This window comes from Alexandromys fortis, unplaced genomic scaffold (assembly GCF_014885135.2).
Source record: "Alexandromys fortis isolate MF-2015 unplaced genomic scaffold, M_Fortis_MF-2015_v1.1 scaffold_3, whole genome shotgun sequence".
Lineage (NCBI taxonomy): Eukaryota > Metazoa > Chordata > Mammalia > Rodentia > Cricetidae > Alexandromys > Alexandromys fortis.
This window is the reverse complement of record NW_026067909.1, coordinates 16529944-16549971: the sequence shown is the minus strand read 5'-3', so window position 1 is coordinate 16549971 and position 20028 is coordinate 16529944. Positions and strand designations below refer to the sequence as shown.

General features: G+C 48.8%; 1 protein-coding gene across 1 annotated transcript in view; it reads right to left on the bottom strand.

The window, feature by feature from the left end:
• Nrxn2 (neurexin 2) overlaps positions 1-20028 on the bottom strand; it is a 112417-nt gene that overhangs the window by 78565 nt on the left and 13824 nt on the right. Inside the window, exons 3-5 of the mRNA XM_050136628.1 lie at positions 8564-8581; positions 3906-3935; positions 1583-1654 (exon numbers count right to left, since the gene is read on the bottom strand). Of these exons, the coding sequence (XP_049992585.1) occupies positions 1583-1654; positions 3906-3935; positions 8564-8581 (120 nt within the window). The remainder of the gene's footprint in view (positions 1-1582; positions 1655-3905; positions 3936-8563; positions 8582-20028) is intronic.

Here is a 20028-nt window from a genome sequence, read left to right as displayed (position 1 = left end):
CTTCTCCATCAGGGAGTCTCCGGCCTCACAAATGTTTCAACAAAGCTGAATGTGGCCGAAACTGCCTGGGTTTCCAAGCGCCATGAAAGGGAGGAACACAGCTGCCCCCTTTGCAGACCCAGCTCTAAGTCCTCTGGGACGATCTCCCGCCCCCTCTGACCCCTTCTGGCTCTGGGGAACCACGGCTGTGTGTTCTGCTCATTTGGCACTTACTGCCTAGTAACACCTTGTACAGCTCCTTGGGGAGGAAATGGGCTGTGAGAAAGCAGACCTGGGCACTGGCGCTGGCTCTGCCAACCGGCTCTGTGACCTTGGCCAAGTCAGTCTACCTCCCAGGTTGCCTCAGGAATGACGAGGGACAGGTTAGGACACAATTCAGCCCCAAAAGACTCTGCCCCGGATATGACTTTGTGAAGGTGCATATGCTCACCCCTCCATGGGTGAATAAGTAAATTAACTCCTCTGAACAAGGTCTGCGGTTTCCAGCCACCTTCATGGACCATGGTTTACTGGAGTTATTTGTTAGGCCATCAGAGACCCCTGGAAACAGTGACCATTCGCTCATTTAAAGTAATTGTGAGTCAGGTGTGCACACCTTTAATCCCAGCACTCAGAAGGCAGAAGCTGATGTGTTTCTGTGAGTTCAAGACCAACCTGGTCTACATAGTGAGTTCCAGGTCAGCCAAAACTAAAGTGAGACCTTATCAAAATTAACTAAATTAAATTAATGTGCTGAGCTCATGCCTACATAGATGCCGAGAGCTGCGCAGAGCGTGGGAAGAGACAATGGAAAATCCTGTCCTCGAGTTCTGCAGTTCAGAACCACAAGGCCAGCAAACAGACAGAGTGACAGCTAGGATGTGGTACGACTGAATCCAAGGAGGTGTAGAAGTGTCCAGGCTGGCCCAGAAGTTCAGGGAGATTGCCAACAAGGAGAGCATGGCTGCTTTTTCCAAGAACTGGGAGCAAGGTCGGGATGGTACAAGCCCAGGAGGGCACTAGTTGGAGGATGGAGGTGACGGCGGGAGGTTCTGGCCTGAGCCAGAGCTTTGAGAGTTGTCAGAGCGGCCTGCACATTTCTCAGCAAAGGGTCCTGAAAGAAGCAGCCTCTGGCCAAAAAAGTAGGCTGGGATCCCGTGCTCTAAGACACTAAGCGGCCGGCCCATGCTGGCGTCTGGGGCTTTCACTGGTGCCTGTTTCCCCAGCTATACAATAAAGCAATGATGCCCGCCACTAAATTTCACCAAGGCTTACTGGGACCATATAGGTGACACGAGGATCACAGATGTTGCCAGTTTCCCCCAGGCACCTAGCAGGCTTCTAGACTATGATGGTACCCTGCCACCTGTCACCCTGAAATAGCAACACTTTCTAGAGATGGGCCTGACCACTCATGGAAAAGGGCATCTGGGTACTGTGGAACGGTGCCCTGGGAATGGCAGTAGGGTGCAGGACCGCTGCCAGCCTGGAGAAAAGGCACAGGGAGGTGCCATACACTTGTGAAGACTCCTCTCCTCCCAGAACGCAGTTAGCCTAGAGCAGGGCAAGGACCGGACTGTCTGGGGACCATAGGATCACTGACCTTTCGTCGGCTGGTGCACATCGCCGGCTCCTCCTCTCCCGGCCCCCCCCTCGGAGAACAGTAAGGACCCTACTGGAGAAGCAGAATTGGGGAGTCAGGCATAGGGACTTCGCAGCCAGTCCCATCCCAGTCTTGAGGTGATGGAAGGCTCTCTCCAGGACAAAGGTCTGCTTGAAGGCAGGTGAGGAGAGTTTCTCTGGGGACTCCCTGGCCTTCAAGATCTCTTGAGGGGCCATTTGACATTCCAAAGGTCACCAGCCCCACATACCCTATCAGGCCTCTGACCATCGATTTCTAGGCTTTGGCCAGGGTGAGGAGACTAAGTGGAGAGAAAGGGCAGTCCTGGGGACCAGGGTCCTGAGCACCAGGGTCCTGAGCACCTGTACCCAAACTTCCTCTTCACCCTGTGGGACCACTGTGACATCCTTAGGGCTCATGTTCCTCTCTCACTGGGCAGAAGGTGTGAATCTTCTGCTGGGTTAGAGAATATTCTTATCAACCTGCTTTTGCCTGACATGGACACCTGTGTTCCAGAAGCCACCCAATTCAGGTCCCCAAGCCCCCCGATCACCTGTACCTGCTTCGGTCCCCACAGTGGCTGCTCTGACAGTCTCCACTTGGACTACGGGGCTTCCCAGGTTTGCCCTCCACCACGTTCACAGAAGGGCTGTGCTCACAAGGAGCTCCTGGGTAGGTAGGGCTCCTTAGGGATGCAGGACGCTCTTACTTAGAAATCAGTGCTCAGCCTTATTACCCTGTTCCTCACCACACAGGGCTCAGTTCTGCTCCACGGGCACAGGTTGCCATGTCTGGACTCCAGACTAGCTTAGCTTCACCCATGCTTGCCAGTGAACAGGTACTCTCTCGTGCCTGGTTCCCAGGCAACCAACCCTATTGCTAGAACCATAGGATGAGGAGAATTCAGGGATAGATGGGAAGGTTTCTTTCTGGGTTCTTCCTCCAAGTCCAGTCCCCAATCTCCAGAACTAAAATGAGACAAATCATCTGAGCTGCAGAACCTTCTAGATGAGGGGAAGCATCTCTAGGACCCTTCTAGAAAACATCATCAGTGTCTAAGGTGAGTTACAGCCAGCACTCCCCAAACCAGGAATTTAGAAGTAAGAAGGACGTGATTCAGCCAGAACCCTCCTTCTAATTCCCTGTGTGGGACTTCCTCTTTCTTACTTCTGGCCACAACTTCCCATGCCTGCATAAATCTCAGGCCCTTATTTCTCATACCTAAATCCATCCCAAATTTCAGATCTCAGTGAGACTCTCTTACATCCTGGATGTGGTCCCACCATCCCTTTGCTCATAGTTAAAGGGTCAACCCTGTCTCATGTATAGGTACTGCGGTGCCCGAGGTGCTCATAGAGGTGGATAACTGGGAGCGCAGGGAGGCCAGAGCTGAAGGGGAACAGTCAAAACTCCTAGGTTCTGTTCTAGGTTGCTTAATGCCAGGGTTTCTCTACCCCTGCAGTGCTGAGACTGGATCCCAGGGCCTTGTGGATGCTGAGACAGCAACAATCTACTACAGAACTCCAACACTGGGGTTTGGACTGGTGGGAGGGACTTAGCCAAGAGTAGGCTCAAGCTAAACGACAAGTCTCAGCCATGCCACCTAGTAGGGCTATCAAGCCACGAGTAGGACTATATAATTACGACAGCCGATCTCTTGTCTCTGATATACTGTCATCTAGCCGATAGAAATAAGAGATATTCAAAAGATAACAGAGGTAAAGGCAGAGGGTGGGGCGTTGTGGAAAGGGAAAGTCCTGCACCTCCAGCCCCCATGTCTTCTATTTTCAACCCATTCTAGGGACAGGGATTAAATGGAGTGTCTTCCACAGCAGCAAGGGAAGGAGACTGTGGCTGCCTCAAATAGTTTCTGCAACCCAGGCCTTTTTTTTTTTTTTACTTGCATTCATAGAAAAGAGAAGAGCGATCAGAATGAATGGGGAAAAAAATCAAATACCACCATGAGAAAGAAAAAAGCAAGATATACCACCAGGAAAAATGGAAAGGAAAAACTAAAAAGAGACTGGAGACAACGGCAGGAAAGTATACATCTCGACATCAGAAACCAAGGTGAGATGAGGGTGGACAGTGGACCCAGGGGAAGGGGAGGAGGGGAGGGAGAGGACCAGCCCCACCCCCGCCAGGCACCCCCATACAAATAAAGAAATGGCAGAGGAAGAGGGGAGGAAGGGAAGGAGGAAGGCAGGAAGGGTGAAGGAGGAGGGAAGGGAAGGGAACAGAAAAGCCAGGCACAGTTTGGGGCAATCCAGTCCAATCCAAACCAAACCAAAACTTCAAACCATACCTTCGCTGTTTAACGTCAGGTGAGCCGGACCTTGGAAAGGGGAAGGAAAGAAAGAGAGAAAGAAAAGAAGAAAAGAAAGAAAGAAAAGAGGAAAGAAACAAAGAAAACACGAGTCATCAAAATCAGCCAGAGAGAAGGGAGGGAAAGTTGTTGCTGCCACAATTTAAAAACCCTTTTTAACTTGTGACAGACATCGGGGGAGAGCCCCCAGCCCAGCAGCTGAGGGAAGGGGCCCGATGCAGAAACAAAGGGAGAGGGAAGGGAAAAGGGAGAAAGAGAGATCAGGGTATCAGAGGGGGAGGGGTGTGAGCCAGAGGAGACAAGGCAGGGAGTTGCTACAGGGAAGGAGAGAAATTTTTGGTTTCTTTTTTTTTTCTTTTTGCCGGGGAAAAAAAAAGAAAAGGAAAAGGAGGGGAAGCATGGCGCTGGGAGGGCTGCTTTTTCCTTTTTCTTTTTTTCTTTTTTCTTTTTTTTTTTTCTTCCAGGAGGTGGAAAGAAAAAAAAACGGTCAACGAGAAAAAAACGATTCAGATGGAGGAGAAAATAAAACACAACACAAAACTCAAAGTCACCTGGAGAAAAAGAGCGTGTCCTGTTAAGAGAGGGATTGAGTGGGCGAGGGCTCTCCAACCACCCCACCCTCATCCTTGGGTCCCCGTGACCTTAGGGGAAAGCACAAAGTGTTAGGAATGTGGATAGGCCTTAAAGGAAACCTCCACACTGACTTAGAAAGGCATCCTCTCCATCCTTCCAGCTGCCCAGCCCAGCCTCATGTACAGATAGCAGGGTCCAGGAGAAAACCAGGGCTCTGGGGAACCAAGGAAGCTGGAGGAAGGAAAATGAGTCCATGGAAACTCTAGGATGAAATACGGTGGAGGTACTCTTTCACAATCTGGGAATCTGGGAATGGTGTGCCTTCAGACAACAAAGTCCAAAAGGAACAGCCAAGACCCCTGGGCAGAAGGTCAAGCTCTCTGAAGCCCAAACACCCAAGCCTAAAAGATTGTACAAGTCCCCTTGCCCTGGCCAGGCCCTTGCTGAGCTGATCCAAAAACAGAATGAGGACAATTTAGGCCAGTGGGCAAGCCCTGAAAACCCTACTCTGAGATAACTTATCCTCCTTAGCCTGAGTCAGTCCAGCCTGAGCCAGACTAGGACCGCAGACCCAGAAAGATTGACACCAACAGACCAGCCACAAACTGATTCCTGCGAACTCCCTAAGATGACCAACTAACCCTACCAAATCCCAGCTCCCCAATCACAACCCTACCTTCCTGCTGTGGGGTCTGGTCACCAGGGTAGTGGGGGAGCATCTCTGCTGTCAAGAAAACCATCTCAGTTCCTGTGGCAGGAGATGCTGGCCCTTAGGATGGAAACTGTAGCCATTATAAATTCATGGAGACTAAGGAGCCACAAACATCTCTGGAGCAGAGATACCCCGTGCCCAGAGAGCAGTAGGGAGGCTACGGAGGCTGGAGAGGGGAACCTGGGGAGCTCAGAGCCTCCCTCTCCATCTCAGAGTCTCATTCGTTTATTTCACCTCTAGGTCTGAGGCTAGCTTGAGGGAGGAAGCCACAGCAACTGGGGGAGCATCAGGACAAAACAGTCTCAGGAGGACACAGGATTTATTCAAAACACTGGTGGGGCTCCAGCATTTAGGCTGCCCTTGCTCCAGATAGCCGCTACACAGCTACTCATTCTTCCTTGACAAAATTCCAGGCTCAGGCCCCAGGCTCTGAACCCCTTCTCCCACTTGCCTGTCAGCAGCAGCCTTGCCCAGAGAGCCCACTGCAGCCCTCGGTCCAGAGTCAAAGGCCCAGTGGCTATACTTCCTTCCCTCTGCCCCACTACCACCTACAACCCCTTAGGCCTGACTGCTGCTGGGCGAAGTCACACATCTACCCTCAGGACCCTTCTGCTGCCCAGCTCTCTGCCAGCCTCATTAGCATGCGGCACTCTCCCTCTGTCACCAAGGCAACCAGCTGCTCAGCTCCCTCAGGCGTGACAGCACCAGCCATCTTGGTGAGGGGAGACCCATTCCCTTCCTGTCTACCCCTGGCTCAGCTCTGGATGACTGGATGACCAAGAGATCCCTCCCTACAGACTGCCTCCTCTCCCACCCCTTGTCCTGGCCGCAGTACCCCTGGGGTGCTCTCTATCTCTCTCTCTCTCATGTCTACCTGTGGCATCTGCTCCTCTTCCCACTCCTCCCACAAGCTGGCTGTGATGGATGGCACTGCCAAAGGTTCTTCCTAGGGTACTCAATTTGGCTAGGCAGGGTCTCCTCTCCCGTTGGTAAGAGATTAGGAAGAAAGAGACAGTACTTAGGGTGCTACAGAACAGGGTGCCTGGTTCCTAGAGGAATCCAGGCCTCGGGCCCATCATCCCAGCATCACGGACAGAGGGAGAAGGGGAGGCACAGAGGACCCCTAAGAGATCTGAAGAGGGCCCTCACAGCTAGGGAGGAAGCCCCTACCTCCAACCCCCGTCCTCACCTGCAGTCTTGTACCCAGACCCCAGGACAACAGTCATGAAAAAGAAAAAGACAGCAAGATTAAGAGACACAGACAGACAGACATGCAGAGGGACACACAAAGAAATCACATTCTTGCCTATGTACACACACAACATTCCATATATGCCCTGTACTGGACATTCCGGCCCACATCTAAACCAGCAGGTGACCAGGACACCTCACCACAGATCTCACTGCCATGTACCCCAAACCAAGCTTCTCTTCTTGTCCTCATCGTCCCTTCCCTCTCCCTGCTCCAAGCCACTTCTCTGCAGCCTCCTGCTCTTCTCTCAGCCTGGGCCTGCCCTCTCTGCTCCTCTCACTGGGTTCTCTCTCCCCACAGCTGTTTGTTGTTGTTGCTGTTTTTAAATCCCACCTCTTCTCCTCTCCCTGTCTCTATGCTTCCTCCTCCTCCTCTCAAGCGTCTTCTATCCCCTTTCTCCCCTCTTCTTCCCTCCATCTCTCCTTTTGTTCCAGAGGAGACATGACATCAAGAGCAAGTGAAAGTCAGACCTACACTAAATCTTATCTCCAGGCCTCAGAAGGCTGCGTCCACTCAGAGGTGCAGGCGCCTCCTCCTTGACACACAACAGAGGTAAACAGTGGCACACAGAGATGCAAACATAGATGTAGACGCACAAAGCCCCAGATGCTCCTCCAGAGACTCAGGGACACATGCCACTCTGTGAACAAAACAACAAGCCAACGCCCAGCATCCCCACACAGACAGCCAAGACACATGAATGTGTGCATACACGGACAGATACAGACACAGAGGCTGGTCTACTCGGACCAGGGCACCTGAGGAGCCCCAAATAGAAAAAAACAAAAACAAAACAGAGCGACAAGGCAAGCCATGGACACCACAAGGAAAATGGGTTCCACCCACTTCCAGACCTAGAGCCCTCCTTGCCTGCCCTTCTCAGACCCCCATATCCTTAGTGTCTCTGAGCTCCTCCCAGAAGGGCCAGCCCAGGGGTTTCAGAGTGTCTCCTACCCACTGTCTTCCCAGAACACGGGGACTGTGGAGCAAGGTGGTGATCAGGGTAAGGCCTTCCTTCATCATAATCCCTTTGCCAGTTTCACTGCGATGACCTGTAAGATCAGCTACAGTCCAGCCTCTAAGTGTGGACCTCCCTACCCCCAATCTTATCCACCCCAGAGAAGGAAAGGAAATAGAAGGAAAAGCAAAGCTAGAGGGAAAGTTTCCAAGAATGCTAGAACCCAGAGAATCTGGAGAAGGCCAGGGACAGAGAGAGGTCCACAGACAGACCCTTGGAGAAAACGAGACAAAGAGAAAAACCAGAGAGAGAGGCAATCAGAACAGAAGGCAGGGAGAGAATGCAGAGTTCCAAGAGAAGCCCACTCCCACCCTTGCCCTGGGACTGGGTTGAACAAAGAAGCTTCCCTCTTCCTCCCAGCCACAGGCAGCTTTAGTAGAGCAGGGGAGCTGGCCCTGCCCACACACCCCAGCCATGGACAGACCCTACCCTGCCTGAGCTCTCCACCACATTCCCGCTGGCCTGAGTCCTGCAGCAGAAGCACGAATTCTCTCCAGCACAGGCTCCAGGCCAATAGCCAACCCTGCCACTAGCTACTCCCTTCTATACATAGCCATTATATGCTTGGTTGGTTCTTTTCTTAGTTTTCTCTGTGTAGCCCTGGCTGCCCTAGAACTCACTATGTAGACCAGGCTACCCTTGAACTTACGGAGATCCGCCTGCCTCTGCCTCCCAAGTGCTGGGATTAAAGGTATGCGCCACCACGCCTGGCTCATCCATTAAATGCTTTGGGCAAAACAGTGTCTACCTTCTCACTTCTGGACACTTCTGACACTACCAGCTGGCTCATAACCTCTTCCCAGAGGCCCTCTCCCCTTCCCCACAAGGAAGAAAGCTGGGAGCAGCATAGAACAGCACAGAGCAGCGTGGGCAAGGAGATCTGCCTTCTACCCAGGAGCTTCCCTGTCAATGAACAAAGCAGCCTAAGAAGAGGCAGTCCAGTGAAGAAACCCCCAGACAGCCTCCCCGAGGTCCCCTCAAACACAAGCAGGCAGGGGCTGTGGCGTGGCCAACAGCACGCCTTCATATAGACCCTTTGGGGAGATGGGCATTAACCTAACGATCAAGGAGGCTCCACTCACCTTCCATAGGGTGTTCCTCTATAGTCAGCCAAGTTCAGAGAAGGGGAGCAGGGAAAGAAGAGAAAAGAAGCTTGTTAGCAAATATGCCATGGACAGTTGCTTTAAGGACCAAGGGGTTCCAGGTCCCCAAGCCCACCAAGGCCCTGACATGAATAACCCAACCTCAGTAGCTCAGGGAGCAGCTTTGCTGGGGACTGAGCAATGACCACACTGCCTCCTGAATGAGTCCCCTCAAAGTCAATCGGTCTGGAAAAACTGAGAGGGCTTTCTGCCTTTGGCACTAGATCCTGCTAGACCAGGAAACTAAGGCCCAGAGCAGGGGCACGATGGCCCCAGATCACACAGAGACAGGAAGCAGGGTAGTAAGCAAAGCAGCAAGCAGCCAGGCTTCCCGATTCCCTGCGACAGGCTCCTCCCTTGCATTCATCCCTTGGCAGTTCAGAGACAGATGGGGACGTGCTCACCACACCAGAGACTGTCTTACTGGGCTGCCGAGGCACACTTACGCTCAGTGACACACTGACACACATAAGCACCACACGGCCCACTCTCGCATTTAGCTCTGACTTAGCTCACGCCTAAAGCGTCAAGCACCTGACCACCTACGGGTTCCCTACCCTCCCAAAAGGCATCCTCGCAGTTAGAACGTGGCTCGGGCCAGGCCCTGGGTCTGATCCAAGAAAACATGATTCTGCCCCAAACTGCCTATCTGAGTCACCCAGTCTCTCTGTACCCCGACTACAGATGGCAGCGTGGGCTGCATCCTTGCCCAAGCCCTTCTGACCCTTACTCTGCCTCTATGATCAGGGGAAATGTCTTCTTTCTTTGTTTGCCTTTTGTATTTGTTTATATCTGAGTGTTTCACAGTCTTATTCTATAGTCCAAACTGGCCTGGAACTTAGTGTGTAACACAACTAGCCTCAAACTCAGGACCATCTTCCTGCCTCCTTAGGTCTGGGATTATAGGTATGCATGACCACGTTCATTTTTAAGCACTGCTGGGGGTCAAATTCAAAGTCTTATGCACGCTAAACAAGCACTCTACCAACTGAGCTGCATCCTCAACTCCAGAATGTTTGCTTATTTGTTTGTTTGCTTGTTTATTTCAAAATATTGGATAAACCAGATTGGTTTATCAAGGTCATTATGTAGCCAAGGCTGGCCCTAATGTCTTGGTCCTTCTGCTTCTACCTCCCAAATGAGTCAAAATGCCCTCTAAAGGACAAAGCAAAGGGCCTCTAAATGGATGCTCACCTAATTCAGAGAGCCACACTGAGAGCCCCTAGATCAATGCACATCCCATGGGCCGTAAGCCTCACCTATTAGGGTCTGATCTGGACCTGACCTTGGGACACACCCAATGGGTGAAGAGGGAAGGTGAAGGGGAGCGGTCCCCTCAGCTATGCCGCAGCTCCTCAGGCAGGCTTGGGAGGACTAAGATGCTCCCAGCCTTAAACATCTGTCACACAGTCACTCACTGAGAGGCTGCTAGAGGAAGCCAAAGGCAGAGGAGAGACACTGCCCAATCTACAAGCACACAAAGGATCCCGAGACAGACATGAACGCACATGTGTGTATGTGCTCTCTCCTCCCTTCTATGAGCACATTTTGTGGGATTTGTTCATGCGTTCTCAGGGAAGGGCATTACACCGCAAACAAGTACGTTATTTATCCTACGTCATACCACCCCTGTGGTACATGCAGAGACTGGGAGCCAACACCAGCATCTGCACAGCAACCTAATACATGTTATTATTGATGCATTCGCCCACCAGCCCCGCACACCCCCAGTGAACACGGCTGTCTGGCTACCTACCCATCTTGTTCCTTATCCACCCACGCCCACCAGCCTCCATGTTACAAATATGCTCGCAACACACACACCAGAGAGGCTTTTGCCTGACAGTTACACCCTGAAGCTGTAGAGACCACAGTTTTCCTAAAGCTCCTGAGTCTCATCACAGCTATGAGGAAGCTGTCCAGTTAAAGAGAACCCTTGGGCTCTCCGAGAACAGCTGTGCTAAAACTCTTTGATCCTAGCATGCCAAGGCCCTGGCCAGTCCCAAGCTACCAACACCTGCACAAAAGAATAATTTTGATTTCTAGATAATTCCACATAGCAGATATTTCAAAACAAAAATGTTTCCAGGCTGGAATGGTAACTCAGCAATTAAGAGGGCTTCCTGCTCTTCCAGGGAACCCTAATTGGGTTTCCAGAACCCACCTGGGTATCTCCACTACCGCTCCAAAGCGATCAGGTACCTCTGGCCTCTTTGGGCAACTGCACTCACGTGCACACACTTACACAGACACACAGAGGCCCATAATTTAAATTGTTTTAACAGGCTAGGGAGACGGCACAGAAGTTAAGAGTGCTTACTGATCTTAAAGAAGGCTCAGGTTTGGTTCCCAGCATCCACATGGTGGGGGCTCACAACCACATAACTACAGTTCCAGGGGATCCGATGCCCTTCTCTGACCTCTGCTGGCATTGTAGCACATGGTACAGATACCTGTCCTCGGCACACACATACACATAAAATAAAATAAGTATCTTTTAAATGAATAATTTTTTAAAGTATGCTCAGAAACATGAGGCCAGCAAGTTCCTAGAAGACAGAAGACGTGTCGTTCGTCTGCCCTGTGCCGTCTGCTGCTTCACCTGCCACCCAGGCCCCTCCAGGTCCACCTTCCTGCCCCTCAGCCACCTGTTCTCCTCACCCATAGCTCACCTCAATCGCCTCAGGACAAAGGCCCTCCTTCCGACCTACGAGTCTGGATCTCTAAAGCGTGTCTCAAGATGCCATCTAACCTAGGGCCAGGCCCCCTGCCAGCCCTCCAGAGTCACACTGCTCGTCCACCTGGCTGTAAGCCATGTCCTCAGCAGTTTATTCTCCCCTCTCACTGAGGAGACACACATGGACCACCGCTGCCCCATTAGCCACTTGCCAATCAGGGCCACCACAGCCCTTTCTTTCTCTCACAGGCGTCTTGGTCTCAGCCTGAGCCGGCTGCAGAACCCTTTCCCCCAAGCCCTCTCCTGTCTTTATTGGGCAGACACCCAGAAAGCAGTCCTCCCCTTTTTCAGATCAGTTGCCAGGACCTATGGGCTCCACCCTCCAAAACCCACCATGCCCCATCAGTGCAGCCCAGGTGAGGCCCTATCCGTTCTGCTGGGAGCTTGACTAGGCCTCTGTGATAATCTCTTTTCAATGAGTCTTTTCACCCTACAGTTTATATCCACACCACACCTAAGTGTCTCAACCACATCTCAAGCCTGTTACAGTGCATATCTATCTACTGCAGTGTGTATCTGCTGCATGTGTATTTATATATGTATGTATATATATATATATCCTATCTACTGCAGTGTGTATCTGCTGCATGTGTATTTATATATGTATGTATATATATATCCTATCTACTGCAGTGTGTATCTACTGCATGTATATTTATATATGTATGTATATATATATCCTATCTACTGCAGTGTGTATCTACTGCATGTGTATTTATATATGTATGTATATATATATATCCTTTCTACTGCAGTGTGTATCTGCTGCATGTGTATTTATATATGTATGTATATATATATATCCTATCTACTGCAGTGTGTATCTGCTGCATGTGTATTTATATATGTATGTATATATATATATATGTATATCCTATCTATCTACTACGGTGTATATCTACTGCACGTGTATTTATATATGCATGTATATATGTATATCTATCCTATCTATCTACTGCAGTGTGTATCTATAGCATGTATATCTATCTTATCTATCTACTGCAGTATATACCTACTGCATGTATATATATGTATATCTATTTTCCTATCTACTGCAGTGTGTATCTACAGCATGTATAGCTATATGTGCATGTATATATATGTATATCTATCTTATCTATCTACTGCAGTGTGTACCTACTGCGGTGTGATCTACTGCGGTGCATGTCTACTGCATGTATATCTATTGCAGGTATATGGCTCCTTGCTGAGCTTCACCGGGGAAGGTCTGGTCTTCTCAGGTAACTCACTTCCAGTCTGACCTCACCCCTTTCAGTCTCCTGGCCTACCAGTCTCAAGCCACGCCCATTCCCCTAATAGAGCCACATTCTAACTACTCTTCCCAAACACACACTTACGCATCACACACACACACACACACACACATACACACACTCCCACATGCACACAGCTATCTAAAAAAGCCAATGGTTTCCCTCAAGACCCAAGTCAATACCTGTACATTCTGAATATAGGAGAGCAACAGTTTCCCTCTTCTGGACCAGCTCTGTGATGTATATTGTCTTATTATTGCCCTTGTTAAAGCTACATTGTAACTGTAATTTCAAGTTGGCTTCCTGATGGGACTGCAAAACTGTGCAAGAGACATAACAATGTCTCATTCATCCCTCTACTTCCAGCTGCTTGCTCAGTTCCTGGCTTAGAAAAGACCTTGCTATGTTTGTTGAGTGAATAATATAATAACACTTCTTGTGTTCTAAGAACTAAAGTAGGCCTGGCTCCTGTTGTGTGCTGCTTCCTGCACCCACCACCGCTATTATAACCCTCGAATACAAATGACACTTCCTTTCCGTTAGAGAGGAGGAAACCAAGAGTCCAAAAGCAGAGGCAGGGCTGCCTCCACAGCTCATGCCCACAACTAAAAAGACCAGAGTTCAGATTCCCGGGACCCACATAAAAGCCAGGTGAGCATGGTGGCCTAGCTATAATCCTAGAATACAGGAGGAGATAGAGACAGAGAATCCCCAGGGCAAACTGACTAGCCAGGCTATCCAAAATGGTGAGCTTCTAGTTCAGTGAGAGACCCTGACTCAGTATATAAGGTAGAGAGCAGTTGAGAAAGACACCCAAGATCAACATGTAGACATGCATATACATGTGCACACGTATATATGCAAGCATGAATACCACACACATGTACACAGGGGAAAAGCGGGGCAACTTATCCAAGGTCACACTGTTGGCGGCAGACAATCAAATCTGAATCTAGAGAACAAGCAAGATGGTTGAGCATCCCCAAAACCTATACAAAGATGGCAGGAGAGAGTTAACTACATATGGTCGTTCTCTGATCTCCATGAACACCGTGACAGGCACATCGTGAACACACACACACACACAAAATAATAATAATAATAAAATTTAATAAAATCTTAGAAGCTGAAAGATGGCTCAGCAGTTAAAAGTGCTTACTTCTCTTCTGGAGACTTGAGTTCGGTCCCTAGCTCCCACCTGGCACTCACAACTGGATGTCACTCCAGTTCCAGGGGCCTGATACCCCCTTCTGGCCTCTGAAATTGCCAGGCCTACATGTAGAACGCAGACACACATCCAGGCAAAACCCTCATATACATAAAATAAAAATAAATACATGTTTAAAAGTTTTTAAATCAATAAATTGTTTAAAGATTTAATCCAAAGCTAGGCATGGTGGCACACGCCTTTAATCCCAACACTGAGGAGGCAGAGACAGACAACTCCCCATGAGTTTGAAGCCAGGGTGGACTACATAGTGAGTTCTATGACAGACAAGGTTATGTAGAGAAAGCTTGTCTCAAAAACAAAAACAAAATTTAATCTAAATCTCTCTAGTTTTAAAATCTCCAGTGGGGTCTGAGGACGCGGCTTAGTTGGTCAGATACTTGACTGGCTTTGGTCCCCAGCGCTGCATAACTGGGCATGCTGGGGCATCCCAACCCTCAGAAGGTGGAGGTAGGAGGATAAGAAGTTCAAGGTTATGCTCAACTATATATTGTATGTGATTATATATCTGTATAAATTACAAAACAAGGGGCTGGAGAGATGGCTCAGCAGTTGAGGGCACTGACTGTTCTTCCAGAGGACCTGGGTTCGATTCCCAGCGCCCATATGGCAGCTCACAAATGTCTAAAGATCCAGTTCCAGGGGATCTGACACCTTCATACCAATGCACATAAAATAAAGTTAAATTAAAAAAATAATAAATTACAAAACAAAACCAGATCCCATCTCTTCCTTCTCCCAGCCTCACTCTGACCGAATACAGGATGGAAACATCTTGAGAGGTACATTCTTAGCCTAAACGTCAAAACTGCTAGAAGCTTCCAGAATGCTAACCTACATTGTATTTTATTTGCCATGAAACACAGCCAATCTTGTTGCCTTGCCAAGCCGGAGACATCAGTTCTCTTATATCCCCCACACTCACCCTAACGGGAAAGCCCCACACACTCCTCTTTCTTCATCGTGGCAGCGCCATCTGGCTCAGTCGTCCTTCAAGGTCTAGCCTAGTGCCACCTCCTCCTTGAAGCCTCCTGGCCACTAGGGTAAACACCCACAGTAAACTTATTGATCACTGGGAAGGGTTTTCCACAGTTCAGTCGGTTTCCCAGGTTCACACAGATAGTCAGGGCCAAGGTTCAAAGCTGCCAGTCCAAGCAACCACTTTGTTGTCTTTCCCTGGGAACACCTAGCTCAGCTCTGCACCATTCCCCAGAGAGGTTCATCCCTTCTGCCTTGAATCTCTTTAACCCCTGGAAGCATCAGGACCACAGACCCTAGAAGATGCTGAGGACAGGGGAATGTCACGTTTCTGACCTAATCCCACCTTTCACCTACTTGGGTGACCTGGCAGAGGACAGAGATGGTGTCAGGGATGGCACTGTCTTACCTAACACCAACTCAGAATTCCAGAAGATTTGTTATCGAGGACAGCAGTGAAGATAGGAAAAGAGCGAGGCAGGGGAGCTATAAGCAATCAAAACCATGCTCTGAGGCCCCGAAAGTCCAACAGTGCAGAAGGGCCACGTTTGGGAAGAAACCATGTGAACCCAGCTGGAGAGATACCTGAGGTAACTCACGACTCCGAGTCCTCAGGGGAAAGCGTAGGGAGGCGGAGAGGTGCGGTAAGATTTCCCATGGAAATCATCTCAGCCTTGGTGAGTTGTGTGCTTCGATGTGATATCCTGGCTCTCCATAACAAGTTCCTTCCCAGGAGCTCAGAACACAGGTTTTCATGCTTTTGTGTCCCATGGACCCCGTTCTAAGACAGCCCAGCAGACCCAAAACTATGTGTGCCCTCCACACGCTTGACTTGGGAATGAAGCTATGGCCCTGGGATCTGAATAGTTACTGGTCTCTTGGGAAATATTGCCCCTAAGAAGCTCCAAAACACATGGGGCTGGAGAGATGGCTCAGCACTTAAGAGCGCTGGCTGCTCTCCCAGAGACTCAGGTTCAGTTCCCACACAGTGGCTCACAATCACCCATAGCTCCAGTCACAGGGACCCCGACACGCTCCTCTGGCCTTCATGAATGCTGTGCCAGGGTGGTACACAGACATACATGCAGATAAAACACCTATACACAGCCCAACATGGTGGCACACACCATTAGTCCCAGCACTCTCTGTGAGTTCAAGGCCAGCTTGGTCTACATAGTGAGTTCCAAGACAGCCAGGGCTGCTTCCCAGAGAAACCTTGTCTCGAAAAAATAGAAAAAGAAAGAAAGAAAGAAAGAAAGAAAGAAAGAAAGAAAGAAAGAAAGAAAGAAAGAAAGAAAGAAAGATGGCACTGAGGCAGACGGCACTTGATGAATGACACTAAAGGATGTGCCGTGGGCCACATGCATACCTGTGCACATGTGCTCACATATGAGCACACAGACACATATACAAATAAATACGATTAAACTCTCTTGTTTAAACTGTCCTCCAACTAACTTCTCCACCATCTAGCTGCTGGACAGAATCCCTCGGCTTACCCCTGCTTCCTAGATGCAGTTCTTATCTTCACATACCTGATCAAAAGCCTTTGTGTGACCATTTGCAGGGCACCCTAGTCCACATCCACTGAGTGTCAGATGAGTGATTTAAGCCAGATGCTCAGGGCCTGGCCCCAGTTTCTCTCTTTGCCCCTCTACAGATGGAAGCCACATGTACTTCCTTTCACACCTCATCCGCAGTTGCCCTTCTGCTGGCTTAGCCTCCCTGAGCTTGCTAATCAACGTTCTAACCAGTCCTAACATTTCTCCACCCTATTTCCAGTCCTCTGAACTATAAACCCTCCCCTTCCTTAAGACCCAGAGGACTTTATTTATAGAAACGACAAGGAGGGATTTAGTTCACTTGTAGAACACTTGCCTAGTGTGTGCTAGGCCCTGGGTTCACTCCACAATGCTGATAAAATACAAATTCTTAAAACTCTACTCCCAGCCAGGAGGTGGAGGCACATGCCTTTTTAATCCCAGTAGTCAGGAGGCAGAGGCAGGGGGATCTCTGTGAGTTTGAGGCCAGCCTGATCTACATAGAGCTTGTTCCAGGACAGGCTCCAAAGCTACAGAGAAAAAAACAAACAAAATTCCCACTAACTATGTGCCATAATATACTCCACACATGGTCAATCAATCAATCAGTCAATAAAAATACTGTAAATCTATTTAGAGCCTGTCCCTATGAGCTTAAAAAAAAGTACAGGACCAAGCTATGCTGCCTACCAGAGACATATTTTACTCAGTGTGTGTGTGTGCATGCTCACATGCCACAGTTCTGAATCTGAACTCGGGTCCTCAAGTGTGAGGACAAGCACCTTTACCTGCGGGGCCATCTTGCCGGCAGTGTTTTTGTTTTCTAACATTGGCTCTCACTACATTACCCAGCTGGCCAGGAACCTGCTAGGTAGCATAAGTTGGCTTCAAATGTGTAGTGTTTCTCCTGCCATGCACCTCTCCCCCGACAAATGCTGGTAAAAACCACCTTCCCTGAACACCAATCTATTGTTTAATCACTACACTGCTATGCCTACCATATCTCTAGGCAGGTGCCACACTATGTATTGTGCTTTGGGGTTTTGTTTATTTATCGCTCTTGGAGATTGAATCTTCTTTAAAAAATATCTACCTGTTTTTATTTATGTGCATATGTCTACATGAGTTAATGTGCACCAAATGTGTGCAAGTGTTCATGGATGCCAGAAGCACTGGATCCCCTAGAATTGGAGCTACAGGGGGTTGTGAGCTGCCTAATGTGGGTGCTGGAAACCAACCCTAAGTCCGCTGCAAGGACAAGTATTCTCCACTGAGCATCTCTCCAGTCCCAGGCTGAGTACTCTTTCTTATCTGAAATGTTTGGTACTGGAAGTGTTTCAAATATTGGATTTTTTAAAATTCTAGAATGCTAAATATATATAATGAATTATCTTGGGGATAGAACCTAAGTCTAAATGAGATACTCTCTTGTTTTACATGTCCTATGCGTGTAGCTAGCAGGTGATCTAATACAGTGTTTTCATTGCACCCATTTTTTTACCCTTTAGTCCATCAAATGAGGTTGGTGTGGAAGATTCCTCTTGTGACGTCCTGACAGTACCCATCAACATCTCAGTTTTTAGAGCACTTTGGACTTGGGGTTTCTGACTGAAGATGCTCGACCTGTACTTGCTGAGCGCTCTCTGTGCCACAAGCCACTCTCTGGACTTCATATGCAATGGGGCTGTTGCAGTGACTCTTTGATGCAGGTACCACTGTTACACCACCTCACAGACAGACAGATGTCGCCTCTCTTAACCACTCACTGGACTGACTTCTTATCTACTTCTTCAACTAAACTTTCAACTCCTGGAGCAGGCGGCTCATCTTCCTCACGTCTGACTTCCCCACAGGCCCCAGCACAATACAAAGGGGGCCTTGACCGCCACGTGTTGACCTAAATCGCCAGCAAACCAAGGACACAGAGAGTTCATCTCTCCGCAGCACACACACTGAACAGTCCTTTCTTTGTTTCCTGAATGAGGTGGACACCTGATTCCATCTGGGGGTCTCCCACGCCTACCTGTATACCCCTTCTTCCTCGATCACTTTTCTGGCCCCTCTCCACACACATGGTGATGTGAGGAAGTACAGGTGGGTGAACCTTGGCAAAAATCCCGTCTCTACTACCCTAACATAGTTACACAGTCAGCAGCAGGGTACACAGATGCTCAGCCACTCTTCCTTAGCTCTGTCAGCAATTACATGTGGCCAGATACCCCAGAGAAAGCAAGCAGCAAATATTCTGGCATATGGGTTCTCATGTTGCTGGGCAAGCCCAGTCCCCAGGAAATTACAGAGGAGATTCCAAAAGATCCACAAATCCATATATATAGCAAACATCTCAAGGCAAATTGGTACATCTTGCCTATAAAGCTAAAACTATTTTTCCTAATGTATATTTTATTAACCACAATGGTGAATACAACATCAAAGTCATCTAAAAGCTTTTCTGAATTCATGAGAGCTTTGAGTCATTTGTTTTCCCAATAAACACATATAAAAATAATAACCAACTCTTTGGAAGGTTGTACTATGAATTACTGACTTTTAAAAATGTCCTTGATTTCAGAAAAAGTTGGAAACCACTCAGAGCAGGTAATAATGAAGTGGTGTAGCTTCCAAAGGAGTCTAAGGAATCCCAGAGACTGTTCAGAGATCGGCCAGGACCCGGTCCCTTCAGTTGTCCTGCCCCCACCTCAGTAACTAACAGTAGGAGCCATGTTCTTCCTCCTTGGGTGGATAAGAATGTACTAGAAAGACCAGGATAAAGGTGCTTGATGCCAAACCTGGTGACCTAAATTCAATCCCTGGGCCTAAATAGTGGAAAGAGAGAAACAACTTGTGCAGGCTGTGTGCTGACCTCCACAGGCGTGCTGTGGCGTGAGTGCCCACATACACAATAAATAACAGGAATTTTTTTTTATTAGAATGTAAGTTTTGAGAAATGGTTCAGTGGTTACTAGTATTTACTGAAGTGGCATTTCATTTGTATTTTGATAAATAAAGTTTACCAGCCGGCGATGGTGGCGCACGCCTTTAATCCCAGCACTCGGGAGGCAGAGGCAGGCGGATCTCTGTGAGTTCGAGACCAGCCTGGTCTACAAGAGCTAGTTCCAGGACAGGCTCCAAAGCCACAGAGAAACCCTGTCTCGGAAAACCAAAAATAAATAAATAAAGTTTACCTAAAGATCAGAGAGTAAAACAGTCCCACTGGTCAGCCTTATAGACCAGGCAATGTGACACACACCTTTAATCCCAGTAGCTATAGAAACTGGGTGGTGCAGGCCTTAAACCGAGCCCTAGAGAGGGTTATAAAATGGGAGGAGACAGCTTTCATTCACAGTCTCATTCTGAGAGTCTTAGGGGCAGGATCGCCATTTCAGACTGAGGTCGAGGTAAGAGGCAGTGGCTGGCTATTTTGCTTTTGTGACCTTCAGGTTGAACCCCAATATCTGACTCTGAGTTTTTATTAATCATACTACAATTTACTGCTCTTCCAGAAGGTCCAGGTTTGGTTCCCAGCCTCACTCACAGCCTTCTGTTCCTCCAGCTCTAGGGGATCTGACATACTGCTTGGCCTCCAGGGCACCAGGCATGTACATGGTGCACATACATACATGCAAGCACTCACAGATACACACATG